This window comes from Piliocolobus tephrosceles, chromosome 9 (assembly GCF_002776525.5).
Source record: "Piliocolobus tephrosceles isolate RC106 chromosome 9, ASM277652v3, whole genome shotgun sequence".
Taxonomy (NCBI): Eukaryota; Metazoa; Chordata; class Mammalia; order Primates; family Cercopithecidae; genus Piliocolobus; species Piliocolobus tephrosceles.
In genome coordinates this window covers 32,236,042-32,260,633 of record NC_045442.1, presented here as the reverse complement: position 1 = coordinate 32,260,633, position 24,592 = coordinate 32,236,042, and the positions used below count along the sequence as shown (strand labels likewise).

General features: G+C 36.9%; 1 protein-coding gene across 4 annotated transcripts in view; it reads left to right on the top strand.

The window, feature by feature from the left end:
* BTRC (beta-transducin repeat containing E3 ubiquitin protein ligase) overlaps window positions 1–24,592 on the top strand; it is a 210,133-nt gene that overhangs the window by 95,272 nt on the left and 90,269 nt on the right. For 3 of the 4 annotated variants that reach the window (XM_026446544.2, XM_026446545.2, XM_026446546.1), the window contains one exon: window positions 17,206–17,283. In XM_026446544.2, coding sequence (XP_026302329.1) covers window positions 17,206–17,283 — 78 coding nt within the window. Of the gene's footprint in view, window positions 1–4,836; window positions 5,032–17,205; window positions 17,284–24,592 lie in introns of those variants that run through there. The other variant, XM_026446547.1, reaches the window with a different exon arrangement.

The following is a 24,592-nucleotide window of genomic DNA, read 5'->3' as shown; positions in this document are numbered from 1 at the left end:
TGTATAATCGCTTTGGTTTAATCAATAGAATAATTGATAAACCAGATAAGATTTAAACTGATTATAGCCTCAACAGAATTCCCCAGAGGCTTTGGACCCTCTTAATTTTGACATGTGTGTTGTGTACCCTGAGGATGAAGTGCAGTTTGAATTATCTGCTTTTATTTGCTTAATGACGGGGAGGGTGTTAAAGTCAAATGTTTAATTAACCCAGCAATGGGCTGCGTTGTCACTTACACACAGCTGATTGAGATATCTCATGGAGAATACTGAATAGGAATGATAATGTGGCACTGGGACGGAAGATTGCTTTTTCAATCCATTTGCTGGGTCACTGCTTTGAATGTCTTATTGGATGAAAGGCATTCAGCCTGGAGGAAAAATTCAGCATTTAAGTACATTTTGTTCTCTTCCCCCTCACTCCCAAACCCCCTCCCTGCTCAGAAGTTAACTAAAACAGATATGTTCTAGGTTTAATAAGCCATCCATGTACTAGTAAGAGATCAGGATAGCCAGTAGCCTCCAGCTATATAATTTCCTGTGGAAACAGAAAAATCCTACTAGCCTCTAAGGTATTCTAAATGTGAGCTCTTTTGTCCCTCACATCCTGTGTCCCTTGCCATTATTGTGAGGTTGTCTTTGGTTACTTGTCTGTTGCCTTTTTCTGTAGTGTTTGCTAGATGTGCAGCTACCTCTAGGGCCAAAGGCAGACCTTTTCCTCCCAAAGAAGCAAATTATCCAGTACATTTTTGCTATTTGATGCACCTGGCTTCTATTTGGTTGTAATTGTGACTAAGAATTATAGTGAGACTGTTGAACTATTCAGAGAGATGAAAATTTGAGGCATTACAGATTCTTGCTTTTTTGGCTACTGCTAGTATATAAACAGTTGATGCTGTGTATATTTCATTTTGTTGAGAGGCACTTTGCTTTCTGTATGGACGGAAAAATTAGCCCAGGAAAGATTCTAATATTCAACACCATCAAAAATGCAGTCTAGCCAACTGGAGTTTTAATGACTTGCTGCCCACAAAAAATCCCTGACTAGCTTTATAATCAAATGTAAAAATTCATTGAAGGCCTATGAGCAAAACTTTAAAAAAAATTAACCACAACTTTCCTTCTCTGTAGTTCTTATGTTTCTTCCCTCTATCCCCCAAAGATCTAAACAAGGAATTTACTAATTTTTTTCTTTGCTTTAGTCATTTGTATTCCAGAGAGCACAATAGGGAGAAGGATACAAGATTGATTTTTTATGTGTGTCCTCTTGAAAGCCAAGTCTGGGGCATGAATACTGTGGGGGGTGGGGGGTGGGGGGCCGGTTACAAAGCAATAGAAGCATGCAGCTAGTGTTCGGGCGCAGGTTGGACTTTTGCGGGTCAAGGCAGACCAGACGAGTAGCTTATCTTGAGGGACACAAGTAATAGACCAAATATAGAGCAGCTATTTCAGGAATCATGTAGGTCATTTAATTATCCATTATGATTGAGTGGCTAATGCTCTTTTGGCAATTACATGACCTCTGTTATTCTTGAAACCTATCCAGGCCCTCGTGGGTCGAATGACCCACAAGTCAGTGCTCCCAGACTTGATTCCACTCAGAAAGAAAGGAGATGTTGGGAACCACTGGCATTTAGAAATGGCCATGCTTTCTTTACTGACCACTACCCAGAATGTCCTTTGTACAGCAGTGACAGGCACCTGGTTTTGAAGTCAACTATTCCTTCATTGTGTATAGGAGCAAAAGATGCATTATGCATTGGTTTCCATAAGAGGGTATTTTGGCAGGAGATACTTTAATACCACAATTAGCTATTATGGTATTTACTAATTCTGTACTGTAAGAACGACTACTATGATACTAAAATTGATGTTTGATATCTGTCAAACCAATTATCTATTACCAGACTCCGTAGTGGTGTTTTCCATTCCATACTGCAACAAGTGCTATTGATGATAGCTAATAATATATTAGTATATTAGTAATAATTACTAATAATAATTATAGTAACAGTTATTAGTAATAATAACAAAATGCCATTGATGATAGCTAATAACAGATTTTAAAATATCATTCATTAAAATTAGCCCAGTTTGAATTTCGGTGCTACAAGATTATTAAATTAAATTAAAAGGCCACTTTAAAATTAGGTTCTAGTCAAAGACGGAATAATTTGGAAACATTTTGATTGTTTATCACTTATTTTTTTCTTCAGTCAACTAAGTATTATTAATATTTCCAAAGAAAACAATTTCTGCTAAATGATGGTAAAATTTTCTATAATTTAGTGACTTGTGGGATAATTTTGAGAAAAGAAGATGTACATTTCTTGTGATTCTTTAAATAGAGGATAGTTATGGTGTGGAAAGTAATGACAACATAATCAAATTAATTGTAGGATTTGTCAGAAATGCACAAAGTCCTATATAGTTAGCAAAATGGTAGATTAGAGGTATACAACCATTCTCTAGCATTCCAATAACTTAAGATCTTAGGCTTAAGAGAAATAATTTTGGTATTCTTTAAGTAGAAACTATTTACATTGCTATAGAAAAAAGCAATTCCTTCTATTGGAGAAAAAACATCTTTAAAAAAATTGTTACTTACACATCAAAGAGCATTGCTTTAAAACAACAACAACAAAAAACCAACAAGGTTGTTTATCCCTGGAGCAGTAAAATTAGCCATTTTCCCCATTAAATTTGTTAAATTACTCCTGGTAGAACTCCAGGCTAATCTGTTTTGGTTTTATTTTCATTTTGTTGTTTGGTGATGTTAACAGATTAAAAATTGAAGACATGAATTGGTGTTTATAACCTTTGACCCTTCAGCAATAGAAGTCTTCTCAAATTTCAAATCCTTAGGCCAATACTACCTTAGGGTCTGGCTACTTAGAGACCCATGAGAATGCAGTTAATCTCAGTTATATTTGCTGTTTTCTGTTTAAAAACATATTTTATTTCATTCTAGTTTTTTCATTTCTATAGTGGAGATGAGCAGAAAATGCAAAGCAGGATTTACAGCAAAAGTTACAGATTAAGCTCAAGTATTCCAAATAAGAGGTATAATTAGTCTACTTACCATTTTAAGAGGAAAGCAAGGGATATAATGTATGGTGTATGATTTTTTTTTCTCCCTGTATGTTACTTTTCTTTAAGGCACACCCTTCAAGATCTGTGCTGAGACATGTTTTTCAGCCTTGGGAACCAAAAATTTATAGAAATAGGTGAGAGGAATGGTATTTGTAGTTTTAACGACCCGAAGAGACATTAAGGCAGTATCATTAGTGGGGAAGGACACAGTATAATAATAAGCCTATATAATAATTTCTTAAATAGGAAAAATAATAATGATTGAACAAGAGCCAGTCCATATTAGAGATATACACGTAAACACAGATCTTAATCTAGCCCAGTCTAGTTTTCAGAAATATAGTTTATTTACTTGGGATGGTTTCACATCTGGGGATATTAGCTTTTATCAAGTTTAAAGGAATCTTAAATTTCTTCCCAAATATTGTTGTCATAATAACACCAAAGCAAGGGGATAAAAGTCATTTAGCAAAAAGAAACAAAAAACCAGAAACAAGGATGACAGAAAAAAAAATTCATCAGAGAGAAAGAATTTTATCATACATCCTAAGGGTTCTATAGTTCTCAGTCCTATTTTGATTAAAAAAAAATCTACATAAGAAAATCTACAGAGGTCTTTGAGTTACAAGAATAACCAGATGTCCTTATTAGTAGAAGCAAATGTTTGCCTCTTAATTTACTCAAAACTATATGCAGAGGATCTCTGAATGAAATATTTTTGTAAATATGGTAGCAAAGAAAATCATGGCATGAAAAAACCTGTCCAAAACACATAATGGTGAAGGTAATGTCTTAAAGAGGAAAGCAGTTTTTAAAAAGATTCATGTAGATTTAAAGGTAAAAGGTAACTTAAGCTAGTTATATTTTTGTTTACATGATACGTATGCTTAATTTTTATTGTGTATGGTTTTCTATCTCAAATCCCCATGGTGAATTTTAATTCATTTGCCTTGCTTATTTCGCTACTTTGTACATTGTTATTGCATTTTGAACAGTGTAAACATATGGAGGAATTGCTTTTTTTCTCCCTGAAAGTTGTCCTTTTAGTTCCATCAAGAAAAAAACAACCTACAGTAGTATAAGATGCCTGCTTTGCAAGCCTGTTTGGGATTTTAAAATATTAACCCACATTTTAATAAATAGATGTAGTTTTGTAATTGCATTCATACATTAAGCAGGATAAAATGTAAAAAAAAAAAATCTACATGAAAGGGTAAGGTAGGAAGTTTTTTTGTTTGTTTTTAAATCAAGGCTTTAGAGCCAAAAAAAAAAACTTTACAGTTTAAATGGACTATTACTTCTGATGTGGAGCATATTAACATAATTATAAACTTTTATATACTCATAGTCATTGCTAAGTTGATGTTCAAACCTTTGATTAAGAAGTCACAAAGCTGACTGTGTTCAGACAGCTGTGTAATATCGCTCCTATTCACAAAATAGATAACTGTTTTAGCCCCTCTCCCTTTTTTGGTACCCATATTTATTGCTACAAATTTATCTTTCTCCTATAGCTAGACTTTTAATTAATGGTGAAATATTAAAATGTTGTATTGTGATATTTTCGGTGACTTGGAAGTTAACAGAAAGCAACACTGCTCATTCATGTCCTTGCCTTGTCACTCCCTGATGCAGTTCATTTCTTCTATCCTTATCAGAGTATCTCAGTGCTTAGTTGAGCTTGTTTATCTTAAAAGAGCAGGAGGCAGGCTTTTAGGGAGTAAGCTACATGTTCCAGTGTAACAGGCACCAATGCTGTTTGACTTGAAAAACATTTGATCTCTTACATTAACAGCCCATGTCACTGTAATAGGTGCTACAGCCGGGTTGTTCAGTTTTCTATTATTTTAGCTTTGAAATAACTGTTAGTGCTGCCCCAAAATCTTCGTGTATAAAATTGTATATTGGCTGTCCCCCCAGGACTCGTAAGTAAACAAGGTAATATGTGTGGCCAGAGAGGGGATATTTGTTGGCTTTGTTTTAGATCATAACTGATCCTATCTAAAGATGTTTTCTGTCTGATCCCTGATATTGGGTGCTGCATGACATTGTGTAAATTCACAGACTAGCAATATTTTAAGGCAGATTTCTGTTTGTTACTAATGTATGTGCTCAGTAACTATTATGAACTTTCAGTTTTTCTCTGATAATGCAACATTTAGTTTTTATGAAGTTTAATGTCAAAGATCCTGCACAATTTTCCTAAGTATAGCAGTTTGCACAGCAGTTGTTGAAAATGGGCAAGCAAGAATTTAAAGGGAATGTTTGTTAGACTTAAAATATACTTTATTTTAAAATAATTCAGTTGTGGGTATAATTTCTGTGCCAGTAATAGTTTGACAGTTGTAATTAGGCAGCAGTATTAAAAGAACAGAAAACAAAATTCATATAATCAGGTTGATGTTTTCTTCCTCTTTAAGAGTACTTTTCCTTTTAGTAGTGGTAGAATGGCAGCAAATAATTTTAATCCTTCCTTTCTTCCTTCCTCTATTTTCAAGAATCTAATTTTTCTCATTCTTATTTTTTTCTGATACAACATTACCAGGCCACCCAGTTACTTTCTTTGAATTTAACCTGAATTAGACACATCAGCCAGAACAAGCATAATTGGTTGAAAGGCAGCCATCTATCTAGGGAGTTCTTCTAAATACTGAATGTGTCATGCGCTTTGACGTGACTTATCTGTAATCTCTGAATACAGAAAGCACTTTCTGTGTTAGCTGTAGGTATTAAAGCAGTAGCGTGTTTTAAGAATGTGTGCTGTGCAAATTCTGGCTTGTGAGGTAATGACAAGTGTTTGCCTGCATAGACAATATATTTTTCCCCCCCCGAGGTCCCCACACACCTAGTTTCCCTCAAGCTCATCATCTCTGTCAGGTTAATCAATAGGCACCGTATGGCAGAGGGTCAGTAATCAGTGTCATCGTGCCTTTAAATCGTGTTGAAAATTTGCTTAAAGCCTGGGCCAATTAACATCGAGATGATGAATGGATGGGAAGATGGGAAGAGCCTGCCGCTCAGGGGCTTTGTGAGGAGGAGATGCTCAGCTGTTGAGCAGCAGACACCAGCGAATAAAATCAGCCATTCATGTGAGCTCAGTCCACCCACTCTTAATGATAATGTCAATCTAGCAAAATATATACACATTGGAGTTGTCACGAGTTCATAAATCAAAGGATTTTGTCAAAGGCATTCAGATTAACGAGGCAGCAGCAATAACAAGTCAAATTTGCATAGAGAATTGCTCGAATCTCAGTAAATTATGATCCTGTTTTTCATTTGATTATTTGCTAATGTCTCAAGAGGGAGAATGATTATATTAGCATGCAAAATCTACTCCAGAAGTAGAAATCTGAGGTATAGAAGACCAGTGCACTATGACAATTAATCAGTTTCTGCATACTAGCATAAATGCACAAGGCCCAGAAATGAACTTCTTTTTTATTATTATTTCTCCTTGCTACTGATCCAAATGGTTCAGCTTGACAGAGACTTTATATTGCTTTAACAGTGTTCTGAATTGTGCCTGCAGGCAAGACATAGTTATGTAGCTATAACCAACCTATCCATCTGCCAACCAGATTGGAATTCTCCTATCCAAGGCTTCCATTAACCCCCACTGACAGCTCCAAACAGGATTAAGAATTTGGAAGCATAAAAAATAGTTGTTCTTTGCAAATATACACAATCCCTCTGCATTTTAAGAAAGGATGCATCTGTAGTGTTTTATGATTAGTGTCGAACAGTGTGGCGGAGAAAAAGCCTGCTTGGCAGTTTTTTGACTTCTGTCACAGGGAGTAAGGCAGTGCTAATGGAAGTCCTCTTTGGTTGTCCCAGAGAATGTTGTCCATTCTATCTACTCGTTAGCACTGTGCTTGGAATTGGTATATTATTAGAAAAGAGCACTCCTTGAAAGCCTTAACTGATGGATCCGTTGAGTTTAGCAGCATAGGGAGGCCTTGATGTGGTTGTGGTTTAACAGAGTATGTCAAATGATAAACATGCTGGAGAAGCAGTGTGCATGAAAACATGCCAGAGAATATTTTAGGAGGACACTTTCGGTCCTCCCTAAAACAGGTCCTTGAATAGGATTTTCCGATTAGCTTCTAAACTTAAGTGACCTAAGTTTTTCCCCATTGTATCCTAAAAGGATTAATTAAAATTTGTTTAAACACACACACAGTGTTTTTTTTTTTTTTAAATGACACCTTTCATTGAAGAGTTGGAGTGATTTTGTCCATGTAACTAAAGTATCTGTTAACCTTGCAGAATAATAATTTCTGTTTTTGTAAATTGTAAATGTGTATTTGGAGGCTATTAACTCCAAGTCACATAACAAGTTAATGGGAAAAAGTACTAATCCAATTACTAATTTACCATTGAAGCTCACTATACTGTGTTTGCAATTAGTTACTAGAAATTGGTCTTAATATTTTTTTCCTTCATGTGGGTTGTCATTCTACACGATGATGAGCAGATGATTTCATTTTTAAAATGTGTTCAAAATCAGAATTATAATCCACCACAATTTACCTGCTTTGCTAAAATGATATAATTATCCCAGTTACAGAGTCCTTTGAATCCTCCCAGTGAAGTATGTGGCATTGGTGGGAAATGTTAGCTTGTAGCTTTGGAGCTGATTATTTTATTTATAACAGATGTCTCTTCAAACAGGCTCAGGCACTATTGCACCATCCAACCTTGAGCAAGATGCTTACTTAAAGATTATTATAAGTCATTATGAGTGGCTTGACTTTTCATCACTGTGTAAATTAGTTTAATTTTTATTTGATTATATAATCAACTCTTAATTATCCATTTTATCAGGAGTTGTGTGTTCAAATAGATAACTGAAAATAGTAAATAAGCCACTTACTAGGTCATGGAGAATGTTGCCCCAGCTATGAACCTTCTGTGTGCTACCATCAGAACATCTTTACTTCTTGAATTGGACAGTCAAAAATACAAACAGCCCTCAAAGTTAGGAATGCTTTGGTTAAGGGTTGTCAAACTTTGTCTGTAAAGGGCCAGATAATAAACATTTGAGGCTTTGTAGGACATAGCATCTTTCTTGTGGCCACTTACCTCTTCCATTGTGTGAAAGCAGCCACAGACAAATCGTAAATGGATGGGCATGGCTATGGGTCAGTTAAACTTTATTTACAAAAATATGTGTCAGGCCAGAGCTTGTAACTGCTAGTTCTAACTGATCATACTGGCATAAGTAGTGGGACAGCAGGACTGCAGTTGGGCTACCACTGAAGTTCCTCTATTAAAAAAAAAAAACAAACAAAAAAACAAAAAACAAAAAACTTTTTTTTAAGCTAGCTGGACAGGGTGGGTTTAGGGTTTCAGTTATTCATTGAGCATCTATTATCTGTATACTTATGTAATGTGTTAGTTGGTAGAGGGAGCTACAAAGACTTTTCCCAGTAATCGTTCAGTCTTATTGGTTAGTTGAAAGTAACAGTGCAAACGTTTATCTAATTAAGTGCCAGTTGTGTGGATCAAGATTAAAATTTAGTTAAGGAATTTCCAGTAGAGTAAGGTGGAGTAGTTGTATGGTTTCGTAGAGAAGATGACAGTTGAACCTCATTTTAAGAATGTGTAAGACTTGAACAGATGAGATAATCTTCTTGTGTTTATCATTGTTGAGTGAACTAGACTGGAGTTAAGAATCCTTCCAGGCCAGATGCTGTGGCTCATGCCTCTAATCCCAGCACTTTGGGAGACTGAGGTGGGAGGATTGCTTGAGGCCGTGAGTTTGAGACCAACTGGGTAATATAGTGAGAACTCCCGTCTCTACAAAAAATAGAAAAATTAGCCTGGTGTAGTGGCGTACACCTGTAGTCCTAGCTAGTAGGGAGCTTGAGGCAGGAGGATTACTTGAGCCCAGGAGTTGGAGGTTACAAGGAGCTATGATCATGTCACTGCACTCTAGCCTGATGTGACAGAGCAAGACCCTATCTTTAAAAAAGAATCAGTCCCAAAATTTCAAGATCCTATCACCTGTTGGTGAGACTATGAAGAAACTTGCTTAACTGGGGCAGAAAAGATGTGTTGTGGAAAATAACTTGGTGTAATATAGTAGGGAATTCTGGATGGTCCTGAAAACCAGGCTTAGAACTTCATATTTGATTTCATAGAAATAAAGAGCCACTAAAAATACTTTAGGGAAAGACCATCATGACAGTAGCAGTGTTTAAGAAAGATTAACCTGGCAATAGTATTCAATCCAAGAAGCTTTTCTTTTTTTTTTTTTTCTCTTTGAGACAGGGTCACGCTCTGTCACCAAGACTAGAGCACAATGGCATGATTATACCCCAAACTCCTGGGCTCAAGCGGTCCTCCTATCTTAGCCTCCTGAGTAGCTAGGACTACAAGCATGTGCCACTATGCTCAGTTAATTTTTTGTTTTTGTTTTTGTAGAGGTAGGGTCTTGCTGTGTTACCCAGGCTGGTCTTGAACTCCTGGCCCCAAGCAATCCTCCTGCCTCTACCTCCCAACAAAAAAATGTTTTAAAATTCACGTTATATTCTCTAGCTTTGTGCTGAACCTCTGAAATATAAGATGAAACAGAAACTGGCCCTGCCTTGAAGGAATTTACAGTGTAGTATAGGGTGGGACGCATGTTCATGTAGAGATATAAAGAGATATAAAGAATTAAGTGCCAATTGGAAGTGAAGTTTTTCTTCAGAGTAATTCTAACTGCGGGTTGGGCATAAGGAGATAAACAAAGGCTTCTCAAAGAAGGTATCATTTTAGCTGACTCTTGAATCAGGATTTTTAATAGATCAAGAGATTGGGAAAGAAGTCTGTTAAATGTTGAGGGACTAGAATTAACAAAAACACAGAGATGAAAGAGTGGTTTTCTTATTTTGGTGAATGATAAATAATGTCATGTAAATGGTACAGAGACTTTGATGGAGAGTTATGTTGGCTGTCTTATGGATGCTGTACTAAGAAGTTTGGGTTTATTCTGTTATTTCCAAAAAGCTATAAAAGACTTTTGAGCAGGAAAGAAACCTTTTTAGAATGATGATTTTAATGGCCGGGCATGGTGGCTCACGCCTGTAATCCCAGCGCTTTGGGAGGCCGAGGTGGGTGGATCACTTGAGGTCAGGAGTTCGAGGCTAGCCTGGCCAACATGGTGAAACCCCGTCTCTACTAAAAATACAAAAAAAAAAAAAAATTAGCTGGGCGTGGTGGCGCATGCCTGTAATCCCAGCTACTCGGGAGGCTGAGGCAGGAGAATCACTTGAACCCAGGAGGCGGAGGTTGTAGTGAGCCGAGGTCACCACTGCACTCCAGCCTGGGTGACAGAACGAGACTCTGTCTCAAAAAAAAAAAAAAAAAAAAAAAAAGGATTCTGACTCTAGTGTATACAATATGTCAGATATAGATTTAGGCAAGGATGTCAGAAGGCTTTCTCAATAGTAATATCACTGGTAAGAGGTGTTGTGGGTCTGGACTAGAGTAGAAGCAGTGGAAACGCAAAAGTAGGGTCAGATGTATTAAAATAGATGATTCAAAGGAAAAGTTTATAGACCGGAAATTAGCTAGATATGTTCGAAGAAAAAAAAAGGAATGAATAAAAACTGAGGATTTAAGTCTAGGATAAAAAGAAAAGTTGGGAGGAAAAGGGCTGACCTAGAAATGAGTGAGGATGGTAAAAGAGTGCTTTACATTTAGATATGTTGATTTTGAGACTGTTTAAGCTTATCACCTGAATACTTTTTTGTTGTTGTTGTTGAGATGGAGTCTTGCTCTGTCGCCCAGGCTGGAGTGCAGTGGCCGGATCTCAGCTCACTGCAAGCTCCGCCTCCCGGGTTTACGCCATTCTCCTGCCTCAGCCTCCCAAGTAGCTGGGACTACAGGCGCCTGCCACCTCGCCCGGCTAGTTTTTTGTATTTTTTTTAGTAGAGACGGGGTTTCACTGGGTTAGCCAGGATGGTCTCGATCTCCTGACCTCGTGATCCGCCCGTCTTGGCCTCCCAAAGTGCTGGGATTACAGGCTTGAGCCACCGCGCCCGGCCTACTTTTTTAATATAATTACTCTGTCTTTTTTATTCACCCAAGTTGGTTGTGGAAACATTTTATCCAGAATGCATCCCTGAGGTCTAATGCATGAGCTTTAGCAGTATTTCCTTTATTGACCTTTTCCTACCCAAACCTCTGTTACTGTATCTGCAGGTGTTACAGCCCAAATGCATCTAGTTTGAAGTTAAATTCAGCGTTGACAGGGAGACTTTTATCCTGCCCATTCAATTCTAAGCTAGTAAGCACTGAGCTAAGAAATAAATATTTCAAGGCCGGGCGCGGTGGCTCAAGCCTGTAATCCCAGCACTTTGGGAGGCCGAGACGGGCGGATCACGAGGTCAGGAGATCGAGATCATCCTGGCGAACATGGTGAAACTCCGTCTCTACTAAAAAATACAAAAAACTAGCCCGGTGAGGTGGCGGGTGCCTGTAGTCCCAGCCACTCGGGAGGCTGAGGCAGGAGAATGGCATGAACCTGGGAGGCGGAGCTTGCAGTGAGCTGAGATCCGGCCACTGCACTCCAGCCTGAGCGACAGAGCGAGACTCCGTCTCAAAAAAAAAAAAAAAAAAAAAAAAAAGAAATAAATATTTCAGTTAATATAAAAGGTAGCAAGTTGTGCACTGGGCTAAGAAATAAATATTTGAGTTAATGTAAAAGGTAACAAGTTGTGTAGCAACTTTTATAGAAATATTTTAATATACTATAGTCCCCACTTATTCAAAGGGGGTATGTTCCCCAGTGGATGCCTAAATCACAGATAGTTCCATGTGTATTATGGAACTATATATATGGAGATAGCTCCATGTATATTATGTTTTTTCCTATGGACACATACCTATGATAAAGTTTAATTTATAAATTTATAAATTAGGCATAGTAAGAGATTAACAACAATAAGAATAAAATAGAACAGTTATAATTACACTGTAATAAAAGTTACATGAATGTGCTCTCTCAGAATATCTTACTGTACTGTGCTCACCCTTCTTATGATGATGTGAGATAATAAAATGCCTGTGTGATGAGATGAAGTGAGGTAAATGACCTAGGCATTGTGACACAGCATTAGGTTACTACTGACCCTTTGACAGTATGCCACCTGCTTCAGGTGATCCTGGATTATTGAGCCATGAAGATGTTGGTGGTGGGATGTCAGGAGCAGACAATATCAATGACTCGTGGTCGAGTAGCATGTACAGTGTGGATACATTGGACAAACAGATAATTCACATCCTGGGCAGGACAGAGCTACTTAGAAAGGTGCACAATTGAAAACTATTTCCAGAATTTTCCATTCAATATTTTAGGACCTCGGTTGACTGTAGTAACTGAAATTACATGAGTAAAACTGTGGATAAGGGGGGACTACTGTAATGCTGCTATTCATAGAATATTATTACTCAAGGACTACAAACACATTCTGCAATTTATTTACTGTAATGAAACTTTCCATCTGAGTATTGGGAATCTGTTGTTCTGAGCAGTCAGGTTTGCTTAGGGTTGGTTTAAAGTTAAGCAGTAGAGTATAACATTAATTACATTTGATGGAATTTTCCCCCTAAAATGTATTTTTCACTTATCTAACTTTTCTCCCCTTTCTTAACATTTTATTATGGATTTAATTAATTTTTACTTTGACATAACTTCAGATTTATAGACAAATGAAAAGAATAGCACAAAGAATCTCCTTACACTCTTTCACATAGATTTACCTAATGTTAACATGTTCCTACATTTGTATTATAGCTGTTTATAAATACACATACACACTCATATACATCCATTTATGTATTGTTTTTTCTGAACCATTCGAAAGTTACAGATGTAATGTTCCATCCCCCCTAATTGTTTCAGTGCATGTTTCCAAAAAAACAAAGACATTTTAATAAAAATAATCACAGTACAGATTATCAAAGTCAGGAAATTGAATGGATAAACAAAACTGTGGCACATCCATACAGTAGATAATTCTACTTGGCAATAAAAGGAAAAGAAATACTGGTATTTGCAACAACATGAGTAGATCTCAGATATTTTATGCTAAGTGATAAAAGCCAGATTCAAAGGTTACATATGATGTAATTCCATTTATATGACATTCTGAAGATGGCAAAAATTATTGAGTCAACAAATCAGTGATTTTCAGTGGGGACAGGGTTGACTATTAAGGAGAATTTCAAGGGAATTTTGGGAGTGATTGAATTTTTCATTTTTTAATAGTGGTGGTATACGACTATATGTTTTTGTCAAAACTTACAGAACTATGAACCAAAAAGGGTGAATTTTTCTGTATGTAAATTTTAATGGTGGGGAAACAATCAGGAAATTAATATTGATACAGTGTTATTAGTTCATCTGCAGAACTTACTAAAAATTTTCCAAATGCCTCAACAGTGTGTGCTGTACCTCTTTAGTTTCCTTTAATCTGAAACAATTCTTTAGTCTATTTCATGGCCTTGACATTTCTTAGGTACAGACTAGTAACTTTATGGAATAAAATACTCATTTTTGGGTTAGCCTGATCTTTTCTTTTCTTTTCTTTTTTTTTTTTTTTTTGAGGCGGAGTCTCACTTTGTCGCCCAGGCTGGAGTGCAGTGGCGTGATCTCCGCTCACTGCAAGCTCCGCCTTCTGGGTTCACGCCATTCTCCTGCCTCAGCCTCCCGAGTAGCTGGGACTACAGGCGCCTGCCACCGCGCCCGGCTAATTTTTTTGTATTTTTAGTAGAGACGGGGTTTCACCGTGTTAGCCAGGATGGTCTCAATCTCCTGACCTCGTGATCCGCCCGCCTCGGCCTCCCAAAGTGCAGGGATTACAGGCGTGAGCCACCGCGCCCGGCGCCTGATGTTTTCTTATAAGTAGATTTAAGTTTTGTGGTTTTGACAAGAATACCTCACAAGTGATGTGCCGTTTTCAGTACATCATATCAAAAGGCACATAATGTTAAGGTGGCATCTGCTGGATTTCTCCACTGTGAGGTTACTGTTTTTTCATCGTAACTATTAAGTATCTTATAGAAAAAATATTTTGAGATTATGTGACTATCCTGTTACTTGTCAAACGTTCACTCACTTATTCTAGTTTTAAATTTTACTTACATTTTTGAGATGGTGTCTTGCTGTAATGCCCAGGCTGTTCTCAAACTCCTGGGCTCAAGCAATCCCTCTGCCTCCACCTCCTGAGCAGCTGGGATTACAGGCACATACCACAGTACTGGGCTCACTTGCTAATTTTAGCACCTATTGATGATTCTTGCTTATATTAATCACTTATCCTTAAATAGAATTTATTGGACATAATTTAGCTTGATGACCTAGGAAAATCATGCACATAGCTTATTGGGAATCCTCATAGATAAAGATGCAAGAAATAACTGTTGCTGAGAAATAACTGTCCTGGGTGATGTTGGACAGGCTTTGAGAACTATTGAGGTGACTACTTAGGTATAAATGGCTATTTCATCATTACCCCTTACCCTCAAGATTGTAGACCTAGTCATCTCATTCACTGGCATTCTGCTTCTACTCTTAAGTATTAGGAGGGTACCTAATTCTTGTTCCTAATATCATGACTGTTTAATGTCCCTACCTCTATTTTTTTGTAACAATGTTATAAGTTGGATTTTTTTGTTTGATTTGATTTCTCATGATGGATAGCCCAGAGTAAAAGTGTTGGGTTAATCTGTATTAAAAGAACATACCAATGTTTATGGGTTTCCCTCTCTAAGAGTTATTTTTAACAATACCACTTAAATATTCTTTGCCCTAGTAGGATAGAAAGGGGAAAGGAACTCCTAAGGAACTCTGTGTTCTCTATGTTATGTTAGTAACACCATTTAAGCTCCCTTTGTGTTTTCATTGTTTAGACATTTTAATAATACCCACCCAGTGGTTATCCATCTAAATCTGATAAAATAGAGGGTCAGGAAGAAGAAAATTGTGAATATGGGCTAGTCACTACTCAGACTGTTAGGTTGAGATGACTGTTTTTCACTTTATAATTCAGTATGGAGGAGTTTGCCAGCAATTGTGTATCAGCCCAAGTACCTGTAGAATAAAAATGTGATTTATAGTATCTTTGGTACGACAAACTTCCAGCAAAAAATAACTAGGCTTCCAAGTTATATGATAACATTTCAAAAAACATAATTAATTTTGAAAAACAGGATCTTACACTGAATTAAACAGGTTTAGATTATCTGGTATTTTTTTTTTGTTTAAAGGAGGGTGGAATTTCATGTCCTGAAGGAGAGTTACTTGCCTAAGTTTATAATTGGATACTGGCTTAAGCTTTTATTATAAACGGCATTTAATTTTGGTGTTTAAAACATTGATCTTTACATTAAAAAGAAAAAAAAAGCAAAGTTAAATACACAACTTGATGTTATGGGTTAAATGTTGACCTTTCCCTTTCTTTGATACTCTTACTTAGCGTGTATTGCCAGTTGCCTCATTTGTCAAGCTTTGCAGTCATTAATTCAATTATATCCTTCCTCCGTTTTTGGTAGATGATCTCCATTCCTTTTTTTCCAAATAGGGAGGGAAAGAAGCTAGAACTCTGAAGTTGTTGAGTCTCTGTCCCTTTCTTTGTAATATAGCATGCTTTTTCTTTAATTTTAGGGACTTTTACAAGGGACCATCACAAATGTAAAATATCAAGTTAAAACCTCGTAAGATATTTCTGTCCAAAAGAAACACATTAGGGTACTGGCCTGTCAGGCTTACTGTAGGTGACACACAGGTGCTAGCCACAGAGGTGAAAGGGCCTCAGAATGACACAGTACATTTTTTCTCTTTCAGTGTCTTTCAAAAGGTATCTAATACAAACCAAAAAAGTGAAACTTACATGTAGGTTTAGAACACAGTAATGATTGTATAATAATAATTTCATGCTTGTATGAAAATTTTCAGATAAACTCTCATGTTAGAAATAGTTTCTGAACCTACAAATAAACTAACTCTCCAGTTAGAATGTTATGACTATATGTAATGTAAAGAATATATTAACTGCAAGTTTTTTGTTGTTGTTATTGTTTTGAGACCGAGCCTTGCTCTGTCACTCAGGCTGGAGTGCAGTGGTGTGATCTCGGCTCACTGCAACCTCCGCCTCCTGGGTTCAAGCGATTCTCCTTCCTCAGACTCCTGAGTAGCTGGGATTACAGGCACCCACCACCATACCCAGCTAATTTTGCATTTTTAATAGAGACAGAGTTTCACCATGTTGGCCAGGCTGGTCTCAAACTCCTGACCTCAGGTGATCTGCCCGCATTGGCTTCCCAAAATGCTGGGATTTCAAGTGTGAGCCACCGCCCCCCGCACAACTGCAAGGTTTTAAATATTAATGTTACTAATGTCGTTACTGAAAATGGAACTCAATATGTAATTTGGATTTTCTGTATTTTGCCTTGTAGATAGTGATTTACATATGTTGACTAGCAGATTTTTAGTACTTACGAACTCATTTTCAATTGGATTGTTGTTTTTTCCCCCTCCTACATATATAAAAACCTCACTGACATTTTAGGGTCCTCTAGCTGCTCTTTGAAGTGATAGTGCCAAGGAATGGACTCTAATCCTAAACTGCTGACTAAACTTTTTAAAGTTCTATGCTACTTTTATCAAAGAAAATAAAATCGAATCTGAGAAGAGGGGGAAGAGAAATAACTATTTTTAGAACTCAGACTTGGAGATCTGTGCCAACCAAACATTTACTATAATCGAGAGAAGGTAATAATCACGGTTTTAGTTGTCATCAGCTAAGTGTGGGCTGGAACTTTCTTATATCCAGTGTCAACCTGTGTCAAAATGCAAGCTAGAGATCTAATGAATATGATCTCCTACACAGTGCTTAAAGATACATAAAATACTTCCCATGTAAATCCTTACATAGTTTATATACATGGGCATATGTTTTATTTTACATATGTGTATATCTGTATGTATAAGTATCTTCAAGTGAATAATTGTATAAATATATGTACTAACTCACAGAATTAGAAATGTAATTCAGTTTACTCACACAGAATAAGATTGAAGACAATGAGAACTGAATTAAAGCTTACTTTCTTTCACAGAATTCCTCAGAGAGAGAAGACTGTAATAATGGCGAACCCCCTAGGAAGATAATACCAGAGAAGAATTCACTTAGACAGGTATGAAATTCAGCCTTACTTAAAATAAAAAGTTACCAATAACAAAACAAAAGACAGCAAACCCTTGATGTGCCATTCTTTAAGCCCTGGAGCTTATATTAAGAGTACTCTGACGTTGGCCTGGCCATAGCCATCACTCTCAATCAGGTGACATTGTTTTCCCAGTTATTTAAAAAACATTCTAGGTATACATGTACAGGACAGCTGGTTACATGTAGTGAATACAAACATCAAGAGTTCTTATCAGGAAAAGTAACTTTAAATGCTTCTTAAGTGTAGGTGGTAGAATAGTTGACTTTAACCCCTATTTTCCTGTTAAGATTCTTCAGGCATTTTTTAAAAAGTATAAAAACAGATCTGCCTGTAATAAAGTTAGCCCTTTTAGTATGAGCAATATTTCGTTTGCTTTTTCTAGAAGGAAAGGCCATTATTAATAATAACTTAAAAAAAAAAACAGTGGCCAGGCAGGGTAGCTCAGGCCTGTAATCCCACCACTTTGAAAGACTGATGCAGGCGAATACCTGAGGTCTGGAGTTCGAGACCAGCCTGACCAACATGGATAAGCCCAGTGTCTACTAAAAATACAAAAGATTTGCTGGGCGTGGTCGCGCATGCCCGTAATCCCAGCTACTCTGAAGGCTGAGGCAGGAGAATCGCTTGAACCCCAGAGGCGGAGGTTGTGGTGAGCCGAGATTATGCCATTGCACTCCAGCTTGGGCAACAAGAGCAAAACTTTCATCTCAAAAAAAAAAAAAAAATTTGCTCACCAGCGTGCCCCAATAGAAGGTAACATTGTGTTCTTGTAAAAATTAGAATGTCCTTGGCAAAAACAAAAAACACAAGTTCTTATGATGTTGCAGAGAATAAGTATGCCATCTATTCATTTTTTTTAATTTTATTTTATTTTTGAGACAGAGTCTCACTCTGTCACCCAGGCTGGAGTGCAGTAGCATGATCTCGGCTCACTGCAACTTCCACCTTCTGGGTTCAAGTGATTCTCCTGCCTCAGCCTCCTGAGTAGCTGGAATTATAGGCACCTGCCACCGTGCCCGGCTAATTTTTGTATTTTTTTTTTTTCTTTGGAGACAGTCACGCTCTGTTGCCCAGGCTGGAGTGCAGTGGTGCGATCTTGGCTCACTGCAACCTCCACCTCCAGGGTTCAAGTGACTCTTCTGCCTCAGCCTCCTAACTGGGACTACAGGTGCCCACCACCATGCCCCGCTAATTTTTGTATTTTTAGTAGAGACGGGGTTTCACCATGTTGGCCAGGCTGGTCGCAACTCCTGACCTTGTGATCCGCCCACCTCAGCCTCCCAAAGTGCTGGGATTACAGGCATGAGCCACCGCTTCCGACCTAATTTTTGTATTTTTAGTAGAAACAGGGTTTCACCATGTTGGCCAGGCTGTTCTCAGCCCCCTGACCTCAGGTAATCCGCCCAACTTTGCCTCCAAAGTACTGGGATTACAGGCATGAGCCACTGTGCCTGGCCCCCTATTCATTTTTAATATAAAATTGGATATAATGAGCCTGAGCAGCAGTAAAAATAATTCTAATTTACTTGCGTTTATGGCATTGTTCTAGGAAATAGGAGATCTAATATTTGTTGAGCACCGACCGTGAACATGATGCTTATTTGATTTAACCCTCACAATAACCCTGTAAAGTTTTTAGATATGATGTGATTTCCATTTTATAGATGAAGAAAATGGAGGGTTAGAGAGGTTAGATGACTTGTCTAGCTAATTAGTGATTTGATACTCAGATCTCAGTGTTTCCAAAGTGTTTCTACTTGTGCCTTCTGACTTCAGTTTATATATAGTGTTTAGAGGGAAAGTACTTGACACTGTGACACATTCATTTTTTAATTTATTATGTGTTAAATGTTTTTTGGATGAACATTTCTTTTTTTAATAAAAATAATTGTTTAGTAAATAGAATTGAATCATTCAGGAAGCTTTTTAAAAAAACAAACAAAAATCCACAAATGATCAGTAATTTATGTTGAGACAGTTACAATTTTAACTGTTTGGAGAATCAACACCTGATCTGTTCATCTAAATCAATAGGACAATACTGAATAAGATAAATTGGGAAGTAGAAACACTCTGCCCACTATACAGAAACAACTGTTAGAAAACAATGACACAATGAAAAGTTTTGGCAACTTTATTTAAGCTAACAAACGAATTTTCACTCTGCAAAGTTATAAATTAATTTTAATAGGCTGATCCAGATGGTCCATTTGGAAAATGGATAGGCTGATCTGTTGAAAATTAAACTAAATTTATCTCTCTCATACTTCAAACTGAAGCAAGAGAGAGAATCGTGCCTATTAAGTCCAGCACATACAGATGGACCAGCAGGTCACACATGGGACTAATCTGATTCATTTTAAAACTAAATGCATACGTTATTGAATCATTTTCTACTTGCAAGATCTGTTGTGTGCAGTATTCGAAAGAGATTTAATGTTGTTTTTTTCATTGCTGTTTTAGCAGGTTCTCTTCCCCCCCCTCCCGCCCACTTTAACAACCTTTTCTCCCCCCCTCATGGTGTTCTAAAATGATTTTTCTAATATCTGTCATTCAGTGTTGAGATCCGAGCTCTGAGATTAATTAGGTCATGAGGCTTTTTCTCCTCCCTTCTTTGTAAAGGGTTTTACCTCCATTCTCTTTGTGAAGAGCATGAACTCAATGTTCTTGGAAAGAGAAATGGCCTTTAGAAACAGGGAAGTAGGAGATCCTCCTGGGGCCCTCAGAGTCTTTTAGCTTCTGGGTGTTTTAACAGCCCCATGAATGCAGATTTGTAAATTTATTGCGGTGCCATCTGGTTTTTTGCTCGAACCAGATTACTGTTGGCTTGTGTCTGTCTATTGTGGTGGTCACTCCCTAGGAGCTTGCCCCCTCTATCTTAGGGAAGAGTGATGAATAGCAGGGGTCAATAGAAGCGGGTCACAGGGCAGCTGTCCAGGACTGCCCTGAACTTGATTACCCCATTGCTGATTTTTTTAAGGTAGGACATAGTATATAAGCTGTTTAAACTCCCTCTTTTCTCTATTGCATATGACAATAACGAAGTGCCATTTGCTAGTTTTGTTTTTTTGTTTTTGTTTTGTTTTGTTTTTCCTGTAGTCAACTTCTGTAGACAAAAAGATGTCAAGGCCTCCTTATACCTAGTGTTGATACAAGTAGGATTTGCATCTCATTAACTTGAGATTCTTTTGCAAATATTTCTAATGGGATTTCAGAAACTCATTATTGATTATAAAAAGTTCACTTATATTCTAGCAATTTAGCATTGTTTTTAACTAATATTGTAGTTGACATATATTATTCAAAAATAGCATTTTGCCATTGTCGATAGGACATAACTACTACATGTTAATTGGAAGAGCTATCAAAATATTGGAAGAGCAAATAACGTTATGCCAAAAATTTGGCAAGTTGAACAAATTCCTTGAAAAATACAACTTACCAAAACTCTTTAACACATAGTGAAGCAAAATTTGAATAGCCCTATGTCTATTAAATAAATTTAATTAATTATCAGAAGGGCTATGTGGTTTTACTGGTGAATTCAACAACTATTTAAGGAAGAAATGATACGAATTTTATTCCAGACCCTTTCACAGAATAGAGAAGGAAAGAACACTTCTTGACTTATAAATCCACCATAACAATAATTCCAAAACCTGACAAAGATATTACCAGAACAAGAAATAATGAAGGTGGAAATTAAGAGACACTGTTCCCTGTGTCTGTCACCAAGTCATTTTGTATACCTGCTTTTTTGTTTCATTTCCAGCATCTGAAGGTGGAAGAGTTTGGGGTAGGGAGAGGAAGTAGAGCAGTATATCCTTGTAAATAAAGTTAATTTTCTTAGTTTCAGAATAATCTCATTTCTTGGCATTAAATATGAACTTTTATTTAAAGGATGTACAAAATAGCTGCAATTTTTGTTTTACTCCTAAAAATGTGAAGCCAAGGAAAGGATAGCCACTCTTTTCCTAGCTTTTATTCCTATCTGCAATCAAGGGCAAAGGCCTGGGAGGATACATGAAAGTACTCATTACTTTTTGAAAATGTGGCATTACAACGTTCAACCCTTTGCTTCTCATTGGTGCTAATAGGATCTGTCAGCCCTGCCTTTCTCTGTAATTGAGTAAATTGTGACCGTTGTCTAATCCCTCTCCCATCCCCCGTTTCCTTTGTGTGTGTGTCCACTTACCATCCTGAGAACGTGGGCAGTGATAAATAAAGCATTGAGCAGAGCTCTCTCAACTCTTTGAAAGCAGCATGATGCCAGCCCTCTAGTTATATTTCTTTAAGTGTTTATGTTTTTCTGTATTCTTTCTCTTGTGTAGCTGGAACCCTGGGGATGCAAAGCCATGAGAGAGGCCAAGAAGCTAACAAAGTAGCTGTCTCCCTTGTTAGCTTGTTCCTTTATTCTTTAAAAACAAGATAAAAACCATCTGGCTCAGGGCATTACATTTTCCTCCCCCATGCACCTCTATAGATGGAGACTTCACCTGCAGTGAGGGTTTACATTGATTAGGGAGGGAGCAGTAATTCAAGCTTCCATCCTCTTCAAGGATACTTTGCAGTCTTTAAAGGTGCTGACCCACTGAGTTAAACTGTCAAGGGAGGATAAAAAAGTATCTTCATCCCAGGAGGTAACAGCTGCCAGGTTTTCAACACCTTGCACGCTGCTGGAAAAATGTCACAATTGTCAGCTGAAAGAAAAATGACTCCGTTGTCATCTTCTGTTAATGACTGGGCCTTATAAAAGGAACTACATAAGTCTTTTAGAAGGAAATAAGTAGCTGTTTTCCTTTTCTACCATATTGCCCTCCCCTGAAAAAATTCCTACGTTCTAAACATTGCCTTGGAGTAGATCCACAAAAAACAGCAGTGAAGAACTTAAATCAGCCAGTATAAGCATGGAAGTCTGATGGGCATAGTTCCTTTATACAGTTGGATGAGTAGGAGGAAAAAGCACATCACTGACACAGAAAATGACATTATAGTGTGTATTAACAAAACAACAACAACAACAAAAAGTCATTCATAAGCCAGTGAACTGAGAGAAAACATACTGTATTTCTGTTCTTTGGAGGACAATTTATTTTCAAGCAGCATCCAGATGGGTAAATACCAAGACATTTCTTTTTTCAAGCGAGCTCCTTTTCCTCCTTTTAAAAAAAAATACCACAGAATTCCCTTCCTTTAATAGCTCTGTAATGTTCATATATGATGACATTCCCTTCTTTCTGATTTGATTGATGAGAGAAAAAGGTTTAATGAAGTCCCTGATATCAGGCAGGCAGGGCTGTTTTTTTTCTCTCTATTTGTTTTAGGTTAGTCATTTTAATTGTATTGAGTAATTAGAAGGTACACACAGCCAAGGGAGCTTTGTTCTGATAATTGCTCAAGAAAACCCATTCCCTATCTGCTGTTGCTTTGTGTTAAGACACTTCTCCCTCTAGTGGCAATAGTAAGCACTTTGGCTTGGCAGTAGGCAAGGTGTAATTGCAATATGACAAACTATGCTTAAGGGACTATCTTGTAAATACTTTAGTTTGGGCTTTGACATTATTTCATTATGTATGTGTGGTTGTTTGTTGTTGTTGTTGTTTTATTCTATAAAACTTACTATCTCTTTTTGCCCCCCTAAAGCGCTTTGGGCTTTGGGTAAAAAAAAAAAAAAAAAATTGCCTGAAATGTTTATTAATAAAAAAAAAAATCACAATGCATTCTGGGTAATGTTTTGCAACTTGACTTAATTTTAGTCATCTGTTTTAATTACCTATTTATAAAAATGCTTTTGCATTTGTAGACATTATTTAATACTTTGGAAGAAGCACCTCATTTGAAATAAATAAATAAATTGTACTTATTTTACATAGTCCATGTAAAAGATCTTAAAGGTAATTAATGTAGGTCTCTTAAGTAAGACAAAAGTGATCTTTCCAAATCTGATGAAGTGATTTGTTTATATAACTTCCCACTTCTGTTGAATCCTTTAGAGTCTAATAACTTTTTTTAAAAAACACGATTTGGCAATTTGTGCCTAGCTACAAAAAGCCTTCTTCAAAAAGAAGCAATTTAATAACCAGCTTTCTTAAAATTACTTTGAGGAAGGAAGACCATATAGGGGTTTGGTGCTTTGTTTTATTTGTATTTTAATGTAATCATTCTTTGATAAATTGTGTAATCACTGACTTAGTAGAAAAAATATTATTGAACTCCTGGGTTGCAATGACCATAAAGAGTGTATTTTCATATAGAAAGTTGTGATACTGGGAATAAATTATAAAGGAAACAGTTTATATGCTGGTCAAAGTCCATATGGGCCCAATTCATTTTGTTTTCTGTGCTTACTCTGGATGTACCATTAAAAAAGGTGGGGGTGGGGGGAAGCCTGTTGTGCTCAGCTGCATGAGCCCTAAAAAAAGAAATCTGCCCTAAAAACAACATGGAATGATATCAGATATAGCGTTGCATCTATTGAACAGGATTCAGTAGCATCTGTGTGGCATTTTTAAAACCCACTTCCAGCTTCCTTAGATGTCGCTTTTTGGTTTGCTTTTTCTATACCATATTCTTGTGTGGGACATGATTTGATGTTACCGTATATCTGGAAGTCCCTATCTTCCTATACCCCCACTCCCAGTCACCAGCGATTTTCATTATACTATATCTTGTTATGCTATAGGGCTGCTGAACAGATTTCTTAAGCAGCTTTTTGCAAGGTTAAAAGAATGCAGCCCAGTAACAAGTTTGTGTCATTTTAAATATATACCTTCTAGTAAATAAGGAGAAGTCTGGCAATCAATCCCTTTTAGTGTGTTATATGTTTCACCTGACAACTAAACCGTCTATTGATTAGCCATTACTTTGTTAGATAATCCTATGTCATTGAATCCATTGTAAAAAATTAAACTCTTTAAAATGTTTTACCCTAGCAGCAGTGTGAAAATTGAAAACTTGTTCAGAATTACAGCCTGCTTTCACAAAGAAGGTAGTTTTCAGCAAGGCATCTTACTAGTTTATGCTTATGTGCTTTATACATGATATAAAAACGTATTAAAGTACTCCAACGCAAGACTCTGTCTCTGGTTCAGCAATGAAGCTACCTTTTCAAGTGTTGCTTGGGGACAGAACCTATCTTGACTGTGGCTGTTATATTCACTAGTTGGATTTCAAACTGGAGAGAGTCTTATAGGAAAATATTGAATGTTTTAGCCTTTTAATTGCAGAGTGGTAAAGGAACTATGACAAATTTTAGTTTATTGATCTGTGTTACTTC